General features: G+C 45.7%; 1 protein-coding gene across 1 annotated transcript; it reads right to left on the bottom strand.

Moving 5' to 3' along the window:
• Window positions 1-14,095: 14,095 nt before the first annotated feature.
• Window positions 14,096-15,364, bottom strand: LOC311146353 (gap junction gamma-1 protein-like; the record flags this gene model as incomplete). Its single annotated transcript, XM_084182841.1, has 1 exon — window positions 14,096-15,364. One exon carries the CDS (start codon window positions 15,362-15,364, stop codon window positions 14,102-14,104), a length of 1,263 nt encoding a protein of 420 aa, XP_084038967.1. The 3' UTR covers window positions 14,096-14,101.
• Window positions 15,365-21,093: the final 5,729 nt, after the last annotated feature.

Raw genomic sequence — 21,093 nt, 5'->3', positions numbered from 1 at the left:
CATGGTGAATGAGCTATGCAAAGTAACTAGCTTAACAAGAGGTGACCATTGCAGGACTAAATGCGATTATAAATACACTTTCCCTTAAATCCTGCCAACCAGCACCCCCACGTACACTACCAGTCAAAAGTAGTTTGGACACACCTACTCATCCCAAACCATCTCAATTGAGTTGAGATCGGGGGATTGTGGAGGCCCGGTCATCTGATGCAGCACTCCATCACTCTCCTTCTTAGTAAAATAGCTACACAGCCTGGAGTTACACAATAGTTACACAGCCTGGAGGTGTGTTTGGTCATTGTCCTGTTGAAAAATAAATGATTGTCCCACAAGCCCAAACCAGATGGTATGCCGTATCGCTGTAGAATGCTGTGGTAGCCATGCTGGTTAAGTGTGCCTTGAATTCTAAATAAATCACAGACAGTGTCACCAGCAAAGCACCCCCACACGATAGCACCTCCTCCTTTATGCTTTACGGTGGGAAATACACATGCGGAGATCATCCGGTCACCGACAACGTGTCTCATGGCGTTTGGAAACAAAAATCTCCAATTTGGACAAATTTCCACCTGTCTAATGTTCATTGCTCGTGTTTCTTGGCCCAAGCAGGTCTCTTCTTCTTATTGGTGTCCTTTAGTAGAGGTTTCTTTGCAGCAATTCGACCATGAATTGCTGATTCACACAGTCCCCTCTGAACAGTTGATGTTGAGATGTGTCTGTTACTTGAAGAATTTATTTGGGCTGCAATTTCTGAGGCTGGTAACTCTAATGACCGTATCCTCTGCAGCAGAGATAACTCTGGGTCTTCCATTCCTGTGGTGGTCCTCATGAGAGCCAGTTTCATCATAGCGCTTGATGGTTTTTGCGACTGCACTTGAAGAAACTTTCAAAGTTCTTGACACTTTCCGTATTGACTTACCTTCATGTCTTAAAGTAATGATGGACTGTCGTTTCTCTTTGCTTATTTGAGCTGTTCTTGCCATAATATGGACTTGGTCTTTTACCAAATAGGGCTATCTTCTGTATACCCCCCCCCCCCCTACCATGTCACAACACAACTGATTGGCTCAAACGCATTTCATCTTGATGGTTGTAAAGTCGTCTCAAATAAAACTGTGAAGGACCTCGGCGTTACTCTTGACCCTGATCTCTCTTTTGACGAACATATCAAGACTGTTTCAAGGACAGCTTTTTTCCATCTACGTAACATTGCAAAAATCAGAAATTTTCTGTCCAAAAATGATGCAGAAAAATTAATCCATGCATTTGTTACTTCTAGGTTAGACTACTGCAATGCTCTACTTTCCGGCTACCCGGATAAAGCACTAAATAAACTTCAGTTAGTGCTAAATACGGCTGCTAGAATCCTGACTAGAACCAAGAAATTTGATCATATTACTCCAGTGCTAGCTTCCCTACACTGGCTTCCTGTTAAGGCAAGGGCTGATTTCAAGGTTTTACTGTTAACCTATAAAGCGTTACATGGGCTTGCTCCTACCTATCTTTCCGAGTTGGTCCTGCCGTACATACCAATACGTACGCTACGGTCACAAGACGCAGGCCTCCTAATTGTCCCTAGAATTTCTAAGCAAACAGCGGGAGGCAGGGCTTTCTCCTATAGATCTCAATTTTTATGGAACAGTCTGCCTACCCATGTGAGAGACGCAGACTCGGTCTCAACCTTTAAGTCTTTACTGAAGACTTATCTCTTCAGTAGGTCATATGATTGAGTGTAGTCTGGCCCAGGAGTGTGAAGGTGAACGGAAAGGCTCTGGAGCAACGAACAGCCCTTGCTGTCTCTGCCAGGCCGGTTCCCCTCTCTCCACTGGGGTTCTCTGCCTCTAACCCTGTTACAGGGGCTGAGTCACTGGCTTGCTGGTGCTCTTTCATGCCGTCCCAAAGAGGGGTGCGTCACTTGAGTGGGTTGAGTTACTGACGTGATCTTCCTGTCTGGGTTGGCGCCCCCCCTTGGTTTGTGCTGTGGTGGAGACCTCTGTGGGCTATACTCGGCCTTGTCTCAGGATTGTAAGTTGGTGGTTGAGGATATCCCTCTAGTGGTGCGGGGGCTGTGCTTTGGCAGAGTGGGTGGGGTTGTATCCTTCCTGTTTGGCCCTGTCCGGGGGTTTCTTCGGATGGGGCCACAGTGTCTCCGGACCGCTCCTGTCTCAGCCTCCAGTATTTATGCTGCAGTAGTTTGTGTCGGGGGGCTGGGGTTAGTTGGTTATACCTGGAGTACTTCTCCTGTCTTATCCAGTGTCCTGTGTGAATTTAAGTATGCTCTCTCTAATTCTCTCGTTCTCTCTTTCTCTCTGAGAACCTGAGCCCTAGGACCATACGTCAGGACTACCGGGCATGATGACACCTTGCTGTCCCCAGTCCGCCTGGCCTTGCTGCTATTCCAGTTTCAACTGTTCTGCCTGCGGTTACGAAACCCCTACCTGTCCCAGACCTGCTGTTTTCAACTCTTAATGATCGGCTATGAAAAGCCAACTGAGAGACCTGAGCCCTAGGACCATACGTCGGGACTACCGGCCGTGGTGACTCCTTGCTGTCCCCAGTCCGCCTGGCCTTGCTGCTATTCCAGTTTCAACTGTTCTGCCTGCGGTTATGGAACTCCTACCTGTCCCAGACCTGCTCTTTTCAACTCTTAATGATCGGCTATGAAAAGCCAACTGAGATTTATTCCTGATTATTATTTGACCATGCTTGTCACTTATGAACATTTTTGAACATCTTGGCATGGTTCTGTTATAATCTCCACCCGGCACAGCCAGAAGAGGACTGGCCACCCCTCATAGCCTGGTTCCTCTCTAGGTTTCTTCCTAGGTTTTGGCCTTTCTAGGGAGTTTTTCCTAGCCACCGTGCTTCTACACCTGCATTACTAGCTGTTTGGGGTTTTAGGCTGGGTTTCTGTACAGCACTTCGAGATATTAGCTGATGTAAGAAGGGCTATATAAAATAAAATTGATTGATTGATTGATTAAGAAGGAAAGAAATTCCACAAATAAACTTTTAAGAAGGCACACCTGTTAATTGAAATGCATTCCAGGTGACTACCTCATGAAGCTGGTTGAGAGAATGCCAAAAGTGTGCAAAAAATATATAAAGAAAAACCCTTGAATGAGTAGGTGTGTCCAAACTTTTGACTGGTACTGTATATAGCAAGAGATATGCTATAAATGTGCCGTGAGTTACAGCCGACCCACACGTATAAACCAAGAATAAGCTATACACGTGTGTGAGGTAGAATGCTCTGCCCCTTCACGGTCAGGCAGTTTAAACTATTGGCTTAATCTTTTCCACAAGTAAAATGTACAGCCATTCACGTCTCCTCTCCTTCAGATAGTCTCATAAACTAAGGCTTATACTGTAGGTCCATTCTATACTATTTTACAGTATTGCACAGTGTATACTATAGACACAGTAATATTACACTGTTGGCTTCATTTTCCAGTATTGGGCTGAGTTTATGTTAGCCCAACCATAGTGAGATTACACTGGTGTTTTTTTCACACAGTTGCTGGGTTGCGATGGATTTTGTTACACTGTTTTACAGTACAGACAGTAACTATCATAGTTTCCCTTGGAAACTTACATCTCAGCTCTATTACACTGAGGGTTTCAGTGTGTATCTGTGTTTACTATACTTCTTTCTGTAGCACTACTTTACAGTACAGACAGTAACTATCCCTTAATTGGAAACTGACAGCTCTATTACACTACTGTTGTTTTCACACAGTGTGTAGCTGGGTTTACTATAGTTTTTCTGTTACACTACTTACAGTAGGCTACATACAGGAACTATGTTAGTTTCCAGTGACTATCCTAGTTTCCCTTGGAAACTCACTTTTCAGCTATTACACTGCAGTCTTGCACAGTGTGTAGCTGGGGTTACTAGTTCTGTTGTACTTACAGTTAAGACAGTAACTATCCTAGTTTCCCCTGGAAACTTACATCTCAGATCTATTACACTGAGGGTTTCAGTACATAGCTGGGTTTACTATAGTTTTGTTACATTAGTTTACAGTAAAGACAGTTCCCTTAGAAACTCACATAACAGCTAGATTACACTTCTGGTCTTACACAATGTGTAGCTGGGGTTGCCATATTAATTTGTTATACTACAGGGTATACTACCCATCTCTTCTTCCCACAGAGTGAAACTACCATTTCCAGTATGGCTTTTTGCCTTGAGAAATGCGAGGTGTTCTTGCACACAGGCAGCGGACTAAGATGGGTGGCACTCTGCAGTCACACTGAGGTGCTTGCCGCTGGCATTGGCAGCTTCTCACAGGCCCAAAGGCCAAACTGAGAGAGGCAAGTGGAGTTATCATGGGCACTGAATACAGTGATGGAAGGCTACGAACTCCAACTCCGATTCTGGCCACCGCTATAGTTCTGGCGCCTCAAATGTCTCAGGATCTTCTATTGTTGAAGCCCTGGTTGACTGAATTTTTCCGAATGAGTTCAGATGAAGGAGTGTCAACCTACTTCCAAACCCCTCATTCTGTCCAAGGGTTCTGTCTGACAGATACGTTAACCGGCCGTTACAGTTGTCCACACACACCCCTCTCGCTGTTGCAGGTGAACTAAGGGCTTCCCCCAGTGTGTTGTGCCAGGCTAGGGCAATGGACACATTTCACAGACTCGGGCAATGGACACTTTTCACAGACGCAGGCAATACGAAAGCTTTATCAGTTTTCGTTAACTATGGTGAGAGAGTTTTGGGCGAGAGCCTATCCAACCAGACTCTCACATTGCATGGTGGACACTGTTACTGCAGCATTTCGGCTGGCCTGCCGGCCTTTGCCTTTTGCTGTGGTGGCACATTCTACTGGAGGAGTAACTGCCTTACCTGGACGTTTGGATAGTCTGCCCCATCCAGAGAACAGGCCACAACAGACACGAGGACCCTCTTGAACCACAATCGAGTTGTGGGCCTCACCCTAAACGAGGAGAAGAGTCACCTGACCCCCTCACGGAAGGTGATCTACCTCGGGATGTCCATAGAATCGACTCATGAGGGCACGTCTCCCTCAGGTGAGAGTAACAAAATCCTGTCCTACCTCAACCGTATCCGGCTCGGACGAGCCATGTCGGTGTTATAGGGCCAACAGTTACTCGACCGACTGACCGTGGCTTCACTGTTGGTTCCGCTGGGCATTCTACATTAGGCCACTCCAGCGATGGTTAAACTCCCACAGCCAGCACCCAAAACAACACAGACACCTTCAACTGTCGGTGATGAGTGCGTGTTTGATGACCCTATTGAAATGGCTATCCCGCTCCTTCCTGTTAAAGGGGGTGAGCCTGATCAGAGTCCACCGCAGAGAACTGGTGTGCACTGAAGCCTCTCTGACGGGTTGAGGTACCGTGTTCAGACATATAATAAACCCTGTGCTCAATAACACTTGTGCTAGTAGTCCCAGACTAATCAAATAAAATAAAATAAAATTTTATTGGTCACATGCGCCGAATACAACAGGTGCAGACATCACAGTGAAATGCTTACTTACAGCCCTTAACCAACAGTGCATTTATTTTTTTACAAAAAAAGTAAAAATAAAACAACAACAAAAAAAGTGTTGAGAGAAAAAAGAGCAGAAGTAAAATAAAGTGACAGTAGGGAGGCTATATATACAGGGGGGTACCGTTGCAGAGTCAATGTGCTACAATTAAGTCACATTAATTGTAAAACTAACAATGACTAAAAGATCCATGCCTTCTGGGAATGTTATAAAGTTCAAAAGTTATAGGAGGAGTTATAAAGTTGACTGTCAGAAGTATTACAATGTACTTTACTTTTAATCCGTCTGTCCGCATATTTAACGACATGGCATATGAGGGTGCAGTGAGATACCTAATGCGTTGGACGATACTTTTCTCGTCAACTTCTTTAAAAAACATATACTTAACCTGAAATCAACCAATCCTCCATCATTAACACAATGGAAAGGTCAAATTCTTTATTATCTAAATGTTGAAAGTGTGTGGGCAATGGAGAGAAACAAAATGGTGCAGTTGGAGGCCATGTGGCCGGAGAGTGATGCTGGGGGGTGTGAGCATGTGGGTCTGGGCAGGTGTGATGTAGTTGATTTTTGTGTGATATATGTGTATTTTTTGTATTGTTTAAAAAATAATCATAAAATCTTACAACAACAAAAGAAACTAACAGATGTTCAAAACCAACTTTATTATATTTTTAGTCTGGTTCACTCATATTCCGACCCTCAAGGACAGCCTATGATTAAGTCAAAAAGTTGCAATAAAATAATCATTGCTGTTTTTATAACATGGTAACGTCAAGCATTGAATATTTGTGTTTTTCCTCCTGTAAATATAATAAAATATGCTTATATGCTTGGTTGTGGTATAAGTGTTATATCCCTTTCATACACAGACAAATATCCCACTTGTTTTTTACCATCCCACCTTTTTTTTACCTGCTTTTTTGTATATCTGAAAGCGGTAGGGGGTAAGAAAACATGGTATATTAAATCCCACCTCGAGACCTAGTCATGAAGCCTGCATTTTTAGACCCTGTAACCAAAATACAGGTATCGGGTCTTTTTCCAACCACATAGTGTGGAAATATATATAAAACACTGGGCCTTAAAAAAAATGTTTTGCCTGTCTATGGGCACTCTCTGCTGGTCGGCAACAACCTCATGCATCTGGTTTTCAGGGGAAATGGAAAGAGAGCCTGTGACGCGACTTCCGCTTTTGGACGTTAAGTCACATAATAAGTTGCATGGACTCACCATGTGCAATAATAGTGTTTAACATGATTTTTGAATGACTACCTCATCTCTGTACCTCACACATACAATTATCTGGAAGGTCCCTCAGTCGAGCAGTGAATTAAAAACATTGATTCAACCACAAAGACCAGGGAGATTTTCCAATGCCTCGCAAAGAAGGGCACTTATTGGTAGATATATATATTTTTTTAAACAGATATTGAATATCCCTTTGAGCATGGTGAATTATTCATTACACTTTGGATAGTGTATCAATATGTTACAGGAGGGGGGTCGCAGTTCCAGAACGACCCACTAGGTGTCATCCTCCGACAACCTTAGGTACCTCCTCACTCACAGTCTGGACTAATCAAATAAAATAAAATAAAATAAAATTGTATTGGTCACATGCGCCGAATACAACAGGTGCAGACATTACAGTGAAATGCTTACTTACAGCCCTTAACCAACAGTGCATTTATAACAAAAAAAAAAAAAAAAAAGGACAAATAAAACAACAACAAAAAAAGTGTTGAGAGAAAAAAGAGCAGAAGTAAAATAAAGTGACAGTAGGGAGGCTATATATACAGGGGGGTACCGTTGCAGAGTCAATGTGCGGGGGCACCAGCTAGTTGAGGTAGTTGAGGTAATATGTACATGTGGGTAGAGTTAAAGTGACTATGCATAAATAATTAACAGAGTAGCAGCAGCGTAAAAAGGATGGGGTGGGGGGGCAGTGCAAATAGTCCGGGTAGCCATGATTAGCTGTTCAGGAGTCTTATGGCTTGGGGGTAGAAGCTGTTGAGAAGTCTTTTGGACGTAGACTTGGCACTCCGGTACCGCTTGCCGTGCGGTAGCAGAGATAACAGTCTATGACTAGGGTGGCTGGAGTCTTTGACAATTTTGAGGGCCTTCCTCTGACACCGCCTGGTATAGAGGTCCTGGATGGCAGGAAGCTTGGGTGGTGGTGGACAGAACCCCTAGATAACGTTATAGATTGAAAAACTCTCTCACACAGAACTGGAAAACTCAGCTCACATTCACTCCACATGCACACTGGAGCTAGTCCCCTGACAGCTCTCATTCACTCAGTACTTTATAGCTCAATTTCAATCTCTTATTATCCAATTTTCAATCAGTTTATTATCCATATTTCAATCTCTTGTTATCCAAATTTCAATCATCTTAATATCCACATTTCAATCAATCTTATCATCCAAATTTCTATCTTAATAGTAATAATTTCAATCCATTTATTATCTAAATTTCAATCAGCTTAATCTGTCATATCTCACAATCACACAAGTTTCACATCCACATTCACTTAGTACTATTCCCAAACACACTCAGTAATCTCCCTTATTACCCCATGTGCATCTTCAACGATTTTCTTGTCGTTACTTGCTATGCACCATATGTATCTCCTATACATATTTAATAACGTCACGTGCTATTGTTAGTGGCTGCAGACCACGTAGATACTTCTTCAATAAATGACTACAGACAACTGTCAGTGGGGCTTTCCATGGTACCGTTATGCCCTCGCTCTAGTCTTCTCATAAGACTAGTGAATAATCTTCTCTCTATAAGACTATGGGTATCTTTTTTATGCGTTACTCGCCAGATTTTTTATTTTAATAATGTATTTTTTATTTTATTCGGATTCATTTAAATTGACTTACTGAAATTCAGTTGCCGTCCCTCAATTGTTTGCAGATGATGTGTCTCCTCCTGGGCAGCTCACAGTAAGGGTCTGGGAGGATCTCGTCGTCTTTTGGTCAGACGGGAATTTCCCTCACGCTTCATGAAATGCGCCACCGGTTTTCATCGCAGACCCCCACTGGAAAGCTCCGCAGGCAGAATCAATAATTGTTTGTGACACCAAATGATCATGGAAATTCTACACAGGGACCCTCAAAGTCAATCTTAAATTATTAATTGTTTATTATCAGCATGCTGGAGAGGTTCCAAACAACTCAATGTACCAAGTACACATGTCGTTCAGGAGCTCTACCTGGGGCCCATTAGTTATCTTATATACAGACAAGTTATATTTGCATGATTTAGCTTATTCATCATTCATAATTAATTCATAATTAACGTTTGCTTCCTTTATGTGACTGACCAATACTGGGTCATGCATGTGACAGACCAATACCTCACAAGGCTTCTTCTCTAAGCTGAGACCTTGAAACTTAGATATCCCTTTCTCAAAACAAGGTACTGCCAAATTGCAGATACTGATAGTGAGGATTCGTTCAATCAGTCACTTGCATGAACACATAAATTGGTTGTTAGAAAAGCACATGAATAGAACACAGAAATTGGTTATTAGAAAAGCACAACCAATAAACATTTCCATCAAAGATATTTTCTCCAAACGATTTGAGGGAGTCTGCACATGCGGCTATTCTGTGTTGAGTGGTTAACAAAGAAACAGGTACTCCTATATGCTTAATTTAGTTATTTATGTAACTTTAGTTGTGATACAAAGGTTGGGCTAGGGTACTAGGGGGTAACTAGCCCCCCTAAGAAAAAAAATGGTATGTGGATGAAGGTCATGCTTAGGTGAATAAACTATCAAGGGAAATAAATGGCTACAGTGTACACTTTTTGAGTTATTTCATGAAATGTTGTTATTAGAAAAGTACTGGGGTAACTACCCCCCCATTGGGTGACTGCCAGTTACCCCGGTAGCATTGTGTTAAAATCAATTTAATACGTTTTATTTAGAAATTCTTTAGTAAGTAATACTTAAAAGCTAAATAGTTGTCTTATTTTAATTATTTAAATAAAATATGGGGGGTGGGGGGGGAATCGTGTTGCACATGTCACCATTAATATCCGCACTATGAGTCCCTCTTTTTAACTCACCTGCACATTCATTTTCTTTGTTCTTTCTTTGTTGTTCCTTTTCCATACAATCCATTATGTACAATTGCACCAAATATTACTTGAATAATGCAAGATTTTCAATCCCAGCAGTCTTTAAAATGACATTCGGGAGCAAAAGGTTTTCAATAGTTGTTTTTAATTCATTTAAAAAAAAGATGAATTGGAATATAATATTGGAATGAAATATAACTAATAACATTAAATAACATTGGAATATAACATTTAATAACAATAACTTAACTAATTAACTCTATGCTCTGCTATTGCACAATTCTAATTTGTACATACAGTGGGGAGAACAAGTATTTGATACACTGCCGATTTTGCAGGTTTTCCTACTTACAAAGCATGTAGAGGTCTGTAATTTGTATCATAGGTACACTTCCACTGTGAGAGACTGAATCGAATCGAAAACAAAAATCCAGAAAATCACATTGTATGATTTTTAACTAATAATTTGCATTTTATTGCATGACATAAGTATTTGATACATCAGAAAAGCAGAACTTAATATTTGGTACAGAAACCTTTGTTTGCAATTACAGAGATCATACGTTTCCTGTAGGTCTTGACCAGGTTTGCACACACTGCAGCAGGGATTTTGGCCCACTCCTCCATACAGACCTTCTCCAGATCCTTCAGGTTTCGGGGCTGTCGCTGGGCAATACGGACTTTCAGCTCCCTCCAAAGATTTTCTATTGGGTTCAGGGCTGGAGACTGGCTAGGCCACTCCCAGACCTTGAGATGCTTCTTACGGAGCCACTCCTTAGTTGCCCTGGCTGTGTGTTTCGGGTCGTTGTCATGCTGGAAGACCCAGCCACGACCCATCTTCAATGCTCTTACTGAGGGAAGGAGGTTGTTGGCCAAGATCTCGCGATTCCTGGCCCCATCCATCCTCCCCTCAATACGGTGCAGTCGTCCTGTCCCCTTTGCAGAAAAGCATCCCCAAAGAATGATGTTTCCACCTCCATGCTTCACGGTTGGGATGGTGTTCCTGGGGTTGTACTCATCCTTTTTCTTCCTCCAAACACGGCGAGTGGAGTTTAGACCAAAAAGCTCTATATTTGTCTCATCAGACCACATGACCTTCTCCCATTCCTCCTCTGGATCATCCAGATGGTCATTGGAAAACTTCAGACGGGCCTGAACATGCGCTGGCTTGAGCAGGGGGACCTTGCGTGCGCTGCAGGATTTTAATCCATGACAGCGTAGTGTGTTACTAATGGTTTTCTTTGAGACTGAGGTCCCAGCTCTCTTCAAGTCATTGACCAGGTCCTGCCATGTAGTTCTGGGCTGATCTCTTACCTTCCTCATGATCATTGATGCCCCACGAGGTGAGATCTTGCATGGAGCCCCAGACCGAGGGTGATTGACCGTCATCTTGAACTTCTTCCATTTTCTAATAATTGTGCCAACAGTTGTTGCCTTCTCACCAAGCTGCTTGCCTATTGTCCTGTAGCCCATCCAGCCTTGTGCAGGTCTACAATTGTATCCCTGATGTCCTTACACAGCTCTCTGGTCTTGGCCATTGTGGAGAGGTTGGAGTCTGTTTGATTGAGTGTGTGGACAGGTGTCTTTGATAAAGGTAACGAGTTCAAACAGGTGCAGTTAATACAGGTAATGAGTGGAGAATAGGAGGGCTTCTTAAAGAAAAACTAACAGGTCTGTGAGAGCCGGAATTCTTACTGGTTGGTAGGTGATCAAATACTTATGTCATGCAATAAAATGCAAATTAATTACTTAAAAATCATACAATGTGATTTTCTGGATTTTTGTTTTAGATTCCGTCTCTCACAGTTGAAGTGTACCTATGATAAAAATGACAGACCTCTACATGCTTTGTAAGTAGGAAAACCTGCAAAATCGGCAGTGTATCAAATACTTGTTCTCCCCACTGTAGGTCACAAATAAAGATATCCCCAGTAAAATAAGAGCACAAATCATGAGACCACATCCTGCACTGCTCACACTGAATCCAGTCCCCACATGTGACTGAAAACAGGTGGAGAGATGCCAATTGAAAAGCTCTCTCTTAAAAACATAGCTAGCTATCTAGCTATATGACATGAAATGCTGTGAAAAATAGCTAAAATGCTATAAAGTAACACTAACTGTACAGCTAGTGGAACATTTACAACTGCAATTAAGTTACGTTAACTTTTTAATGTATTTTACCTCAGACGATCTGGTAGTAAGGTTGCTAGCTAGCACTCCTAGCAGCTTATGCTAACTAGCTATATGGCTAGCTTTTACTGCTAGTGAAGTTGCTAGCTAGCAAGTTATTATAAACTAAATCTAACTGGGCTAGTCATTGTCTAAATGACAGGTAGAAACAAATTCATAACCATAAAGTGGTAACTAGCCCCCAGGGACCAGTTACCCCCTAGTAGGGGGGGTTGGTTGCCCCTACACACTCATCCAACATATTACTACTTTACTCAACAATTTTCTCTGTAAACAAGTGGATTATTTATCTTAAGGCTTTCTTACTTGTATATTTAAAAAACAATTATAGATCTAACTTCATTGGAAAATATCTACAACTTTTTCAAAATTTCAAAAAATAAGATCAACTCGTTTTGTTGAAATATCTCAAAAAGTTGAGATGACACAGAGGAAATTTTTTGTTGAGGAAGAGCAGTTGCAACCAGAGAAAACATTGGGGAAAATAATTTGGTGACATCTTGTGGTCTTAATGTATGTTTAGATTTTTAATACATTCTAAGGCTGCATGATGCAACTCTAATAATGATGATTTGAAAAAAGTTGCATGAAAGGCTTTGTTTTTTGCAGAGGCTGTACACACTTCATCAGTCTCTCATTCACAATTTGTCTCAGTTCTTATAGTCTATGTTACACAAGTCTTCAACAACATCTGATAACCATCAGTGGACACTCCCCACCCTGATGTTACCATCTTATACCCCAGGCAGGATATTCCATCTATCAATCATTCTAAGATAAACACCAGTGGGCTCCCTAGACAATACATTGTATCAACAAATGGTCCTATAACACGCTGGCGGGTCATGTTCCGGAGGACGCAGGACTCGAAGTTCCCCTCTCCCGATCCCGTTGGGGAGTTGCAGCGATGAGACAAGATCGTAATCACGAAATTGGGGAGAAATGCTCACGCTCAACAGTTTCCCTTTGTATCAAGAATGGTCCACCACCCAAAGGCCAACTTGACATAACTGTGGAAAGCATTGGAGTCAACATGGGCCAGCATCCCTGTGAAACGCTTTCGACACATTTACATTTGTACATTTGAGTCATTTAGCAAATGGGTGCAACTCAATATTAGGAAGGTGTCCTTAATGTTTTGTTCACACAGTGTACATCTTCTACTATGTGCATTGTACTGTATATGTAAAATGTGTACAAATGTAGCAAAGTAAATTCATTCATTTTCTGCCCCACAAAAACAGCAGAAATTATCAGAAATTGGTCATTCAAATTTTTTATACAACAACCTACTTACCTTTTTTTCCCCCTTCTTCTTTAAATAATTTATTCCGACACTGCAGAATGCTAAATAAAAATGTAATCTTCCACAACAAAGCTTTGAAAAGTGGAGTGAAACAAAATCTTACTCTACAGAGAACAGTGTAGCTCAAACTCCTGCTGATGAAACACCATTTGTCCTATAACATTTCACATCTCTTCTTTCAACAAAACCCATACATACTACATCCAGCATTTCTTCCTCAAATAAATGATTCATGCATATATTTTAAAATGTCTTAATACAACTCAAAATGAGTTAAAAAGTTCCAAGTGCAAATCTGAACAGTTAGGAATTTCTAGATTACTTTTCACATTTGGTTCACTGTCCTTTTCTTAAACATCATCAGGATTCAATCGTGGTGCCATTAAACAGTGCTTACCACAGCATTGCTTTTAACTAGACCACAATTTTAAAAAGACACACTTGCATATTGTTATAGTTTTAAAGACATTATATATATATATTCTGTCAAATTAATCCAGTTCAATAGCAAGGGTAAATTAATAATCCCAGCAAAAACAATTCACAATATATTGGTTCATTTTGTATCTCCCTATATAAGTAGCTAAAATAAGAAATGTTTGACTAAGCAACATATGCATATATTAATTATGTTCAAGCTATGGTATTTAAAGCACAAAAAGACAACCTAATGATAGGATACATTACTACTGTATTTAGTGATATCTTCATGTTTGTTTTTCCTTTTTTTGTTGACCATTGTTCTGATATCACATGTAGATAGTGCCTATTTTGTGTGCTCCTGATCAGACAAATCACACTGCTGGTTTCTGCTGGTGACAAAGTTAAATCTATTCAGGCAGTGCAATCGATTCACGCTCCAAAGATTTTAAATATCTTTTCTCATCTCATGTCTTCCAGTATCCACAGAATATGGTCCTGGAGATTGAAAATGACTTTTCAGTAAGATTACTGTGCCACGTGAAGTTAATAATTCCTAAATCCATACAGAACTCTTTCCGTTTTTTACAATGGTCCCAGCTTTCTCTGTAGTGGCTGATTTCGGCCTGGCTCCTTGTTTCTCCTGGGTTGTGTTGACCCTGTTGTGCTCTGCCATGGTGCTTCCAGGACTACTGGTCCTCGAGGTGGGCTGGTTCTTGTTGGTGTTGTAGGTCTGGAAGGCCATTTCGAGCTGCTCCTGGGCCACCCGTAGGTGGCGGTGCAGGCTGGCCAGGTCCGAGGGGATGTTGTCATCTGGACTGGTGCACTCTTGGTTATGTTCCTGGGCATCGTTGGCCATGTTCTGCTCATGGTGCATAATTAGACTGTTGGGGATTATCCGGTTGGGCTTGTCTGACTTCATGACCAAGTTGTACTCGGGGGGAGAGGCGGGGATGTTACGGGAGTACGGGTAGCTGTACGAAGGCCGTCGACACCCCTGGTTCCTCCTCTTGCGGAGAGTGTCCTGGAATGTTCCAATGCCCAAGTGGAACATCTCACACACGTTGAGGAGCAGGCAGAGGCAGCTGACGATGTACATGATGAGCAGGAAGATGGTCTTCTCCGTCGGCCGAGATATAAAGCAGTCTACATTGTGGGGACAGGGCACCTTATTGCACACATATGATGAATTAACACGGAATCCATAGAGAAGATACTGGCCTGCCAGGAAGCCGATCTCAAACACGGCCCGGGACAGTAGCTGCAGGACGTAGATTCTCATCAGGCCCTCTTGCATGATCCGCCGGCGGCCGTCATGTTTCTGCGGTTTGGCCGGCTCAGGCTTGACTTCATGGGCTTCCACCACCTCCTCCTGGTAGGTCATGGGCTCTGCAGCGTTGTCCTCATCCTCCTCCAGCACCTCCCCAAGTGGGTGGCTTTCGCTCCACCTTTGAGCATGAATGTGCTTCTTCCGGCGGTGGAACTTCCGGCGCTCCAACTCAGAGGTACGGGCTATCTTGTGGATGGCATAGCCCAGGTACATGACCGAGGGGGTAGAGATCATGATGATCTGGAAGACCCAGAAGCGGACATGCGATAGTGGGGCGAAGGCATCGTAGCACACGTTGTCACAGCCGGGCTGCTTGGTGTTACAGGTAAACTTGGTCTGCTCGTCCGAGTAGATGGACTCGCCCCCCACGGCAGTCAGCACGATGCGGAAGATGATGAGCACCGTGAGCCACACTTTCCCCACAAAGGTGGAGTGGTTGTGGATCTCTTCCAGAAGACGCGTGAGAAAGCTCCAGCTCATCGTGGTCATAGAGGCTTTTCAACTAGAATCTGGGAACACATAAAAAGTATAATTAGGGGTTTGGTTGAATAAAGGAGCTACAAGAACTAACAGAACTAGTCACAACTCATACACAACACTAACAGAACTAGTCACAGCGCATACACAACACCAACAGAACTAGCCACAGCTCATTCACAACACCAACAGAACTAGTCACAGCTCATACACAGCACTAACAGAACAGCTCGGTTTGTTGTTTTGGAAAGTTTGTTGTTTTGAAAGTGTATTGAAAAGTTTCTTAGTAGCTAGCTACCTTTTGAGTTTGGATCCCGCGACGCAGTTGGCATCAGTTGCTGGGACTGCTACTCTCTGTCCTGTGATCCTGCCAAACATGGCCGGGTCTGAGGAGCTATTTGGCGTAGCAGCTAGCCTAGCTGCTAGCTAGCTGCCTATCAAACTAGCAGGGTTTTCTTGAGGGCTTGAACGCAGCCCGCAACGCAGTTAGCCATTGTGGATAGGACCATGGATTGTCTGTCACGGATTCGGTCGAGGCTGCTCCTCCTTCTTGCTCGGGCAGGCTTCGGCGTTCGTCGTCCCCGGAGTACTAGCTGCCACCGTTGAATGTTATCGATGTTTGTTTGGTTTTGTGTTCCTTGTACACCTGTTTCCATTTAGTGTTCATTATGTCCCCTATAAGTTTCTCGTTTTGTTGGTAGTTAGTTGTGTGTAATTGTCCGCCTGTCCGTCGGTGCTGTGTATTTTACTCTGGTGTATTTAGAGTACGGACGCACTATTTGCGTATTCTTTTTTATTTTGTGTATTTGCGCACAGTATGCGTAATCGCTCGCCTCCGTTGTTGTTGAGGCCCGTTACTTTGTATTGTCGTGTAGCTAACAAGTAAATTCTGTTGGACTAAGCTTCTGTGTCCTGCGCCTGACTCCAACACCACATCCACATCAGCCCTTGACAGAATTACACACCTCTATGGAGTCAGCAGGAGCAGCAGCAGCACCCGAGTCGCTGGAGGATCGAGTCAGCGGTCAAGACGCCAGGATCCAGCAACTCGGATCTGCCCTCGGTGAGGTGATCAACACTCTGCGCCGATGGGAGACCGGAGGAGTGCCCACACCTCCTCCAACCTTACCACCACCATCGGTCAGTCCTCCCATCCCAGCTCCGGAATCCAGTGGGATTCGGCTCTCGCTCCCGAGGGCGTATGATGGCACCACAGCCGGGTGTCAGGGGTTCCTCCTGCAGGTGGAACTCTACCTGGCCACCATACACCCGGCGCCCTCGGGATACGAGAGCGTTTCCGCCCTCATTTCCTGTCTCTCCGGCAAGGCGTTGGAGTGGGCCAACGCCAAATGGAGGGGAATAGACGCCGCCACCATCACCTACGCGGAGTTCTCCCGCCGCTTCAGGGCAGTATTCGACCATCCACCTGAGGGGAAAGCGGCGGGGGAGCGTCTATTCCACATCCGACAGGGGAAGAGGAGCGCACAGGAGTTCGCCCTGGAATTCCGGACTCTAGCGGCGGATGCAGGGTGGAATGAGCGGGCCCTCATCGACCACTATCGATGCAGTCTACGGGAGGACGTTCGTCGAGAGCTGGCCTGCAGGGACATCAACCTATCGTTCGACCAGTTGGTGGACATGTCCATCCGTCTCGACACCCTGCTGGCCACCCGCGGACGTCCCGAGTGGGGCCGTCCATTCCACCCTCCAGCACCTCCGAGCCGAGCCCTATGGAGCAACTGTGGCCGTGGAGGGCACACTGCGGCTAGGTGCTGGGGAGGGTCTCCAGGGGGACGGGACAACAGGCCACGCACTGGGGAGTCATTTCAGGTGAGTAGGCGCCCCACTTACCCAGAGCTCTCTGTTGTTCACTTATGTATACCTGTAAGATTTCCTCAGGTTGCACCTCATTCCCAGCGTAAGGCGCTAGTCGATTCAGGCGCAGCTGGGAATTTTGTTGATCGGAATTTTTGTGTAAGGTTAGGGATTCCCCTCCTTCCTGTTGATGCTCCCTTCCCTGTCCATGCACTAGATAGCCGCCCGTTGGGATCGGGGTTGATTAGAGAGGTCACAGCACCACTGAAGATGAGTACGCAGGGGGGTCATGAGGAAACTATTCAGTTATATCTGATCGACTCTCCTGCGTATCCTGTGGTGCTGTGGCTTCCCTGGTTAATTACCCATAATCCCTCCATTTCGTGGCAACAGAGGGCTCTCAAGGAGTGGTCTGCCCAGTGTGTAGGGCGATGTCTAGGTGTTTCCGTGGGGGCGACCTCGGTGGAGAGTCCGAACTAAGTGTCCGCAATGCACATTCCCCCTGAGTATGAGGATTTAGCACTCGTGTTTAGCAAGACGAGGGCGACGCGGTTGCCTCCTCATAGACAGGGGGATTGTGCGATAGACCTCCAGACAGGAGCAGCGCTTCCGCAGAGCCATGTGTATCCTCTGTCTCAAGAGGAGAAGGTGGCTATGGAGACATACATAGCCGAGTCTCTGAGACAGGGATACATACGGCCCTCCACTTCCCCTGCGTCCTCGAGTTTCTTTTTTGTGAAGAAGAAGGATGGAGGGTTGCGCCCGTGTATTGATTACCATAGTCTCAATCAGATCACTGTGAAATACAGTTATCCACTCCCTCTGATTGTGAGTATGACGGAATCATTACACGGAGCGCGTTTCTTCACAAAACTGGATCTCAGGAGCGCCTACAACCTGGTGCGCATTAGGGAGGGAGATGAATGGAAAACCGCATTTAGTACCACCTCGGGTCATTATGAGTATCTCGTCATGCCATACGGGTTAATGAATGCTCCTTCAGTCTTCCAATCCTTTGTGGACGAGATCTTCCGGGACATGCATGGGCAAGGTGTGGTAGTGTACATTGACGACATTCTAGTGTACTCTTCTACCCGAGCCGAGCATGTAGCCCTGGTGCGCCGAGTGTTGGGGAGGCTGTTGGAATACGACTTGTATGTCAAGGCAGAGAAATGTCTGTTTTTCCAGGAGTCTGTCTCCTTTTTGGGTTATCGGTTGTCCGCGTCATGGGTGAAGATGGAGGTTGACCGTGTGTCAGCCGTGCGTAATTGGCAAACCCCAACCACGGTTAAAGAGGTGCAGCAGTTTTTGGGTTTTGCCAATTACTACCGGAGGTTTATCCGGGGTTTTGGACAGGTGGCAGCTCCCATAACTTCCCTGCTGAAGGGGGGCCCGGTGTGTTTGCAGTGGTCAGCGGAGGCGGACAGGGCATTTGGGAGACTGAAGGACCTGTTCACTTCGGCTCCGGTGCTGGCGCATCCGGACCCCGCTTTACCAATCCAGGTAGAGGTGGACGCGTCAGAGGCCGGTATTGGGGCCGTACTGTCGCAACGGTCCGGCACGCCACCTAAACTCCGCCCCTGTGCTTTTTATTCCAAGAAGCTCAGCCCAGCGGAGCGAAATTATGACGTAGGGGACAGGGAGCTGTTAGCCGTGGTACAGGCCCTAAAGGTGTGGAGGCATTGGCTTGAGGGGGCTCAACACCCTTTTCTCATTTTGACTGACCACCGTAACCTGGAGTACATCCGGGCAGCTAGGAGATTGAACCCTCGTCAGGCTCGGTGGAACATGTTTCTAACCCGGTTCGTATTTAAAATAACTTACATCCCTGGGTCCCAGAACGGTAAGGCAGACGCCCTGTCCCGGCGGTATGACAGGTCCATTGAGCCCACTCCCATACTGCCGGAGTCTTGTCTGGTGGCACCGGTGGTATGGGAGGTCGATGCGGAAATCGAGCGGGCGTTGCGTTCCGACCCTAGTCCCCCAGAGTGTCCTGTGGGTCGGACGTACGTTCCGCTCGAGGTTCGGGATCGTCTGATTTATTGGGCTCATACGTCCCCCTCCTCTGGACATCCAGGTATTGGCCGGACAGTGCACTGCCTTAGCGCTAAGTACTGGTGGCCAACGTTAGCTAGGGATGTGAGGGCTTATGTCTCCTCCTGCTCGGTGTGTGCCCAGTGTAAGGCGCCTAGACACCTGCCCAGGGGGAAGTTACAACCCCTGCCCGTTCCACAACGGCCATGGTCTCACCTCTCTGTGGATTTCGTTACAGACCTTCCCTCCTCTCAGGGGAATAACACTATACTGGTCGTTGTGGATCGGTTCTCTAAGGCCTGTCGTCTCCTCCCAATGCCGGGTCTCCCTACTGCCCTACAGACCGCTGAGGCACTGTTCACCCACGTCTTTCAGCACTACGGGGTGCCCGAGGATATAGTGTCTGATTGAGGTCCCCAGTTCACCTCCAGAGTCTGGAGGGCGTTCATGGAGCGCTTTTGGGTCTCGGTGAGCCTTACCTCGGGGTACCACACAGAGAGCAATGGGCAGGTAGAAAGAGTGAACCAGGATGTGGGTAGGTTTCTGAGATCTTATTGCCAGGGCCGGCCGGAGGAGTGGGCGAGGTATATCCCCTGGGCAGAGATGGCACAGAACTCTCTCCGCCACTCCTCCGCCAACCTAACCCCTTTCCAGTGTGTGTTAGGGTATCAGCCGGTTCTGGCACCATGGCATCAGAGCCAGATCGAGGCTCCTGCGGTGGATGAGTGGGTGCGGCGCTCGGAGGAGACGTGGAACGCTGCACACGTCCATCTGCAGCGGGCCATCCGTCGACAAAAGGCGAGCGCCGATTTCCACCGCAGTGAGGGTGCGGTGTACACACCTGGAGATCGAGTCTGGCTCTCGACTCGAAACCTGCCCCTCCGCCTGCCCTGCCGGCAGCTGGGTCGGCGGTTTGTGGGGCCATTTAAAGTCCTGAGGAGATTGAACGGGGTGTGTTACAGGTTAAAACTGCCTATTGATTATCACATTAACCCCTCGTTCCATGTGTCTCTTCTCAGGCCGGTGGTAGCTGGTCCACTCCAGGACGATGAGATAAGAGAGACTCCTCCGCCCCCACTGGACATCGGGGGGGCTCCGGCGTACACAGTTCGGTCCATCTTGGATTCGAGACATCGGATGGGGGGTCTCCAATATCTTGTGGAGTGGGAGGGGTACGGCCCGGAGGAACGGTGCTGGGTGCCCAGGAGGGACATCTTAGATCCATCTCTCCTGACTGAGTTCCACAGTGGTCATCCCACGCGCCCTGCTCCGCGTCCTCCTGGTCGTCCCCGAGGCCGGGGTCGGCGCACGGCTGGAGCCGCGCGTCAAGGGGGGGTACTGTCACGGATTCGGCCAAGGCTGCTCCTCCTCCTTGCTCGGGCAGGCTTCGGCGTTCGTCGTCCCCAGAGTACTAGCTGCCACCGTTGAATGTTATCGATGTTTGTTTGGTTTTGTCTTCCTTGTACACCTGTTTCCATTTAGTGTTCATTATGTCCCCTATAAGTTTCTCGTTTTGTTGGTAGTTAGTTGTGTGTAATTGTCCGCCGTCCGTCGGTGCTGTGTATTTTACTCTGGTGTATTTAGAGTACGGACACACTATTTGCGTATTCTTTTGTATTTTGTGTATTTGCGCACAGTATGCGTAATCGCTCGCCTCCGTTGTTGTTGAGGCCTGTTACTTTGAATTGTCGTGTAGCTAACAAGTAAAGTCTGTTGGACTAAGCTTCTGTGTCCTGCGCCTGACTCCAACACCACATCCACATCAGCCCTTGACATTGTCCCGGGCTTGTGGCTGTCTAGATCCCTGCTGTTTGTTGTTGTTTTCAATCTTCCCTGCGACCTGCCCTGTCTGGAACTGCAAGGAATTACAGCGTAACCTATGTTGCTAGCTA

This window comes from Coregonus lavaretus, assembly GCF_964263955.1.
Source record: "Coregonus lavaretus genome assembly, chromosome: 19".
Classification (NCBI taxonomy): Eukaryota; Metazoa; Chordata; class Actinopteri; order Salmoniformes; family Salmonidae; genus Coregonus; species Coregonus lavaretus.
The sequence above is the reverse complement of the archived record's forward strand: the minus strand, read 5'-3'. Positions and strand labels throughout refer to the sequence as shown.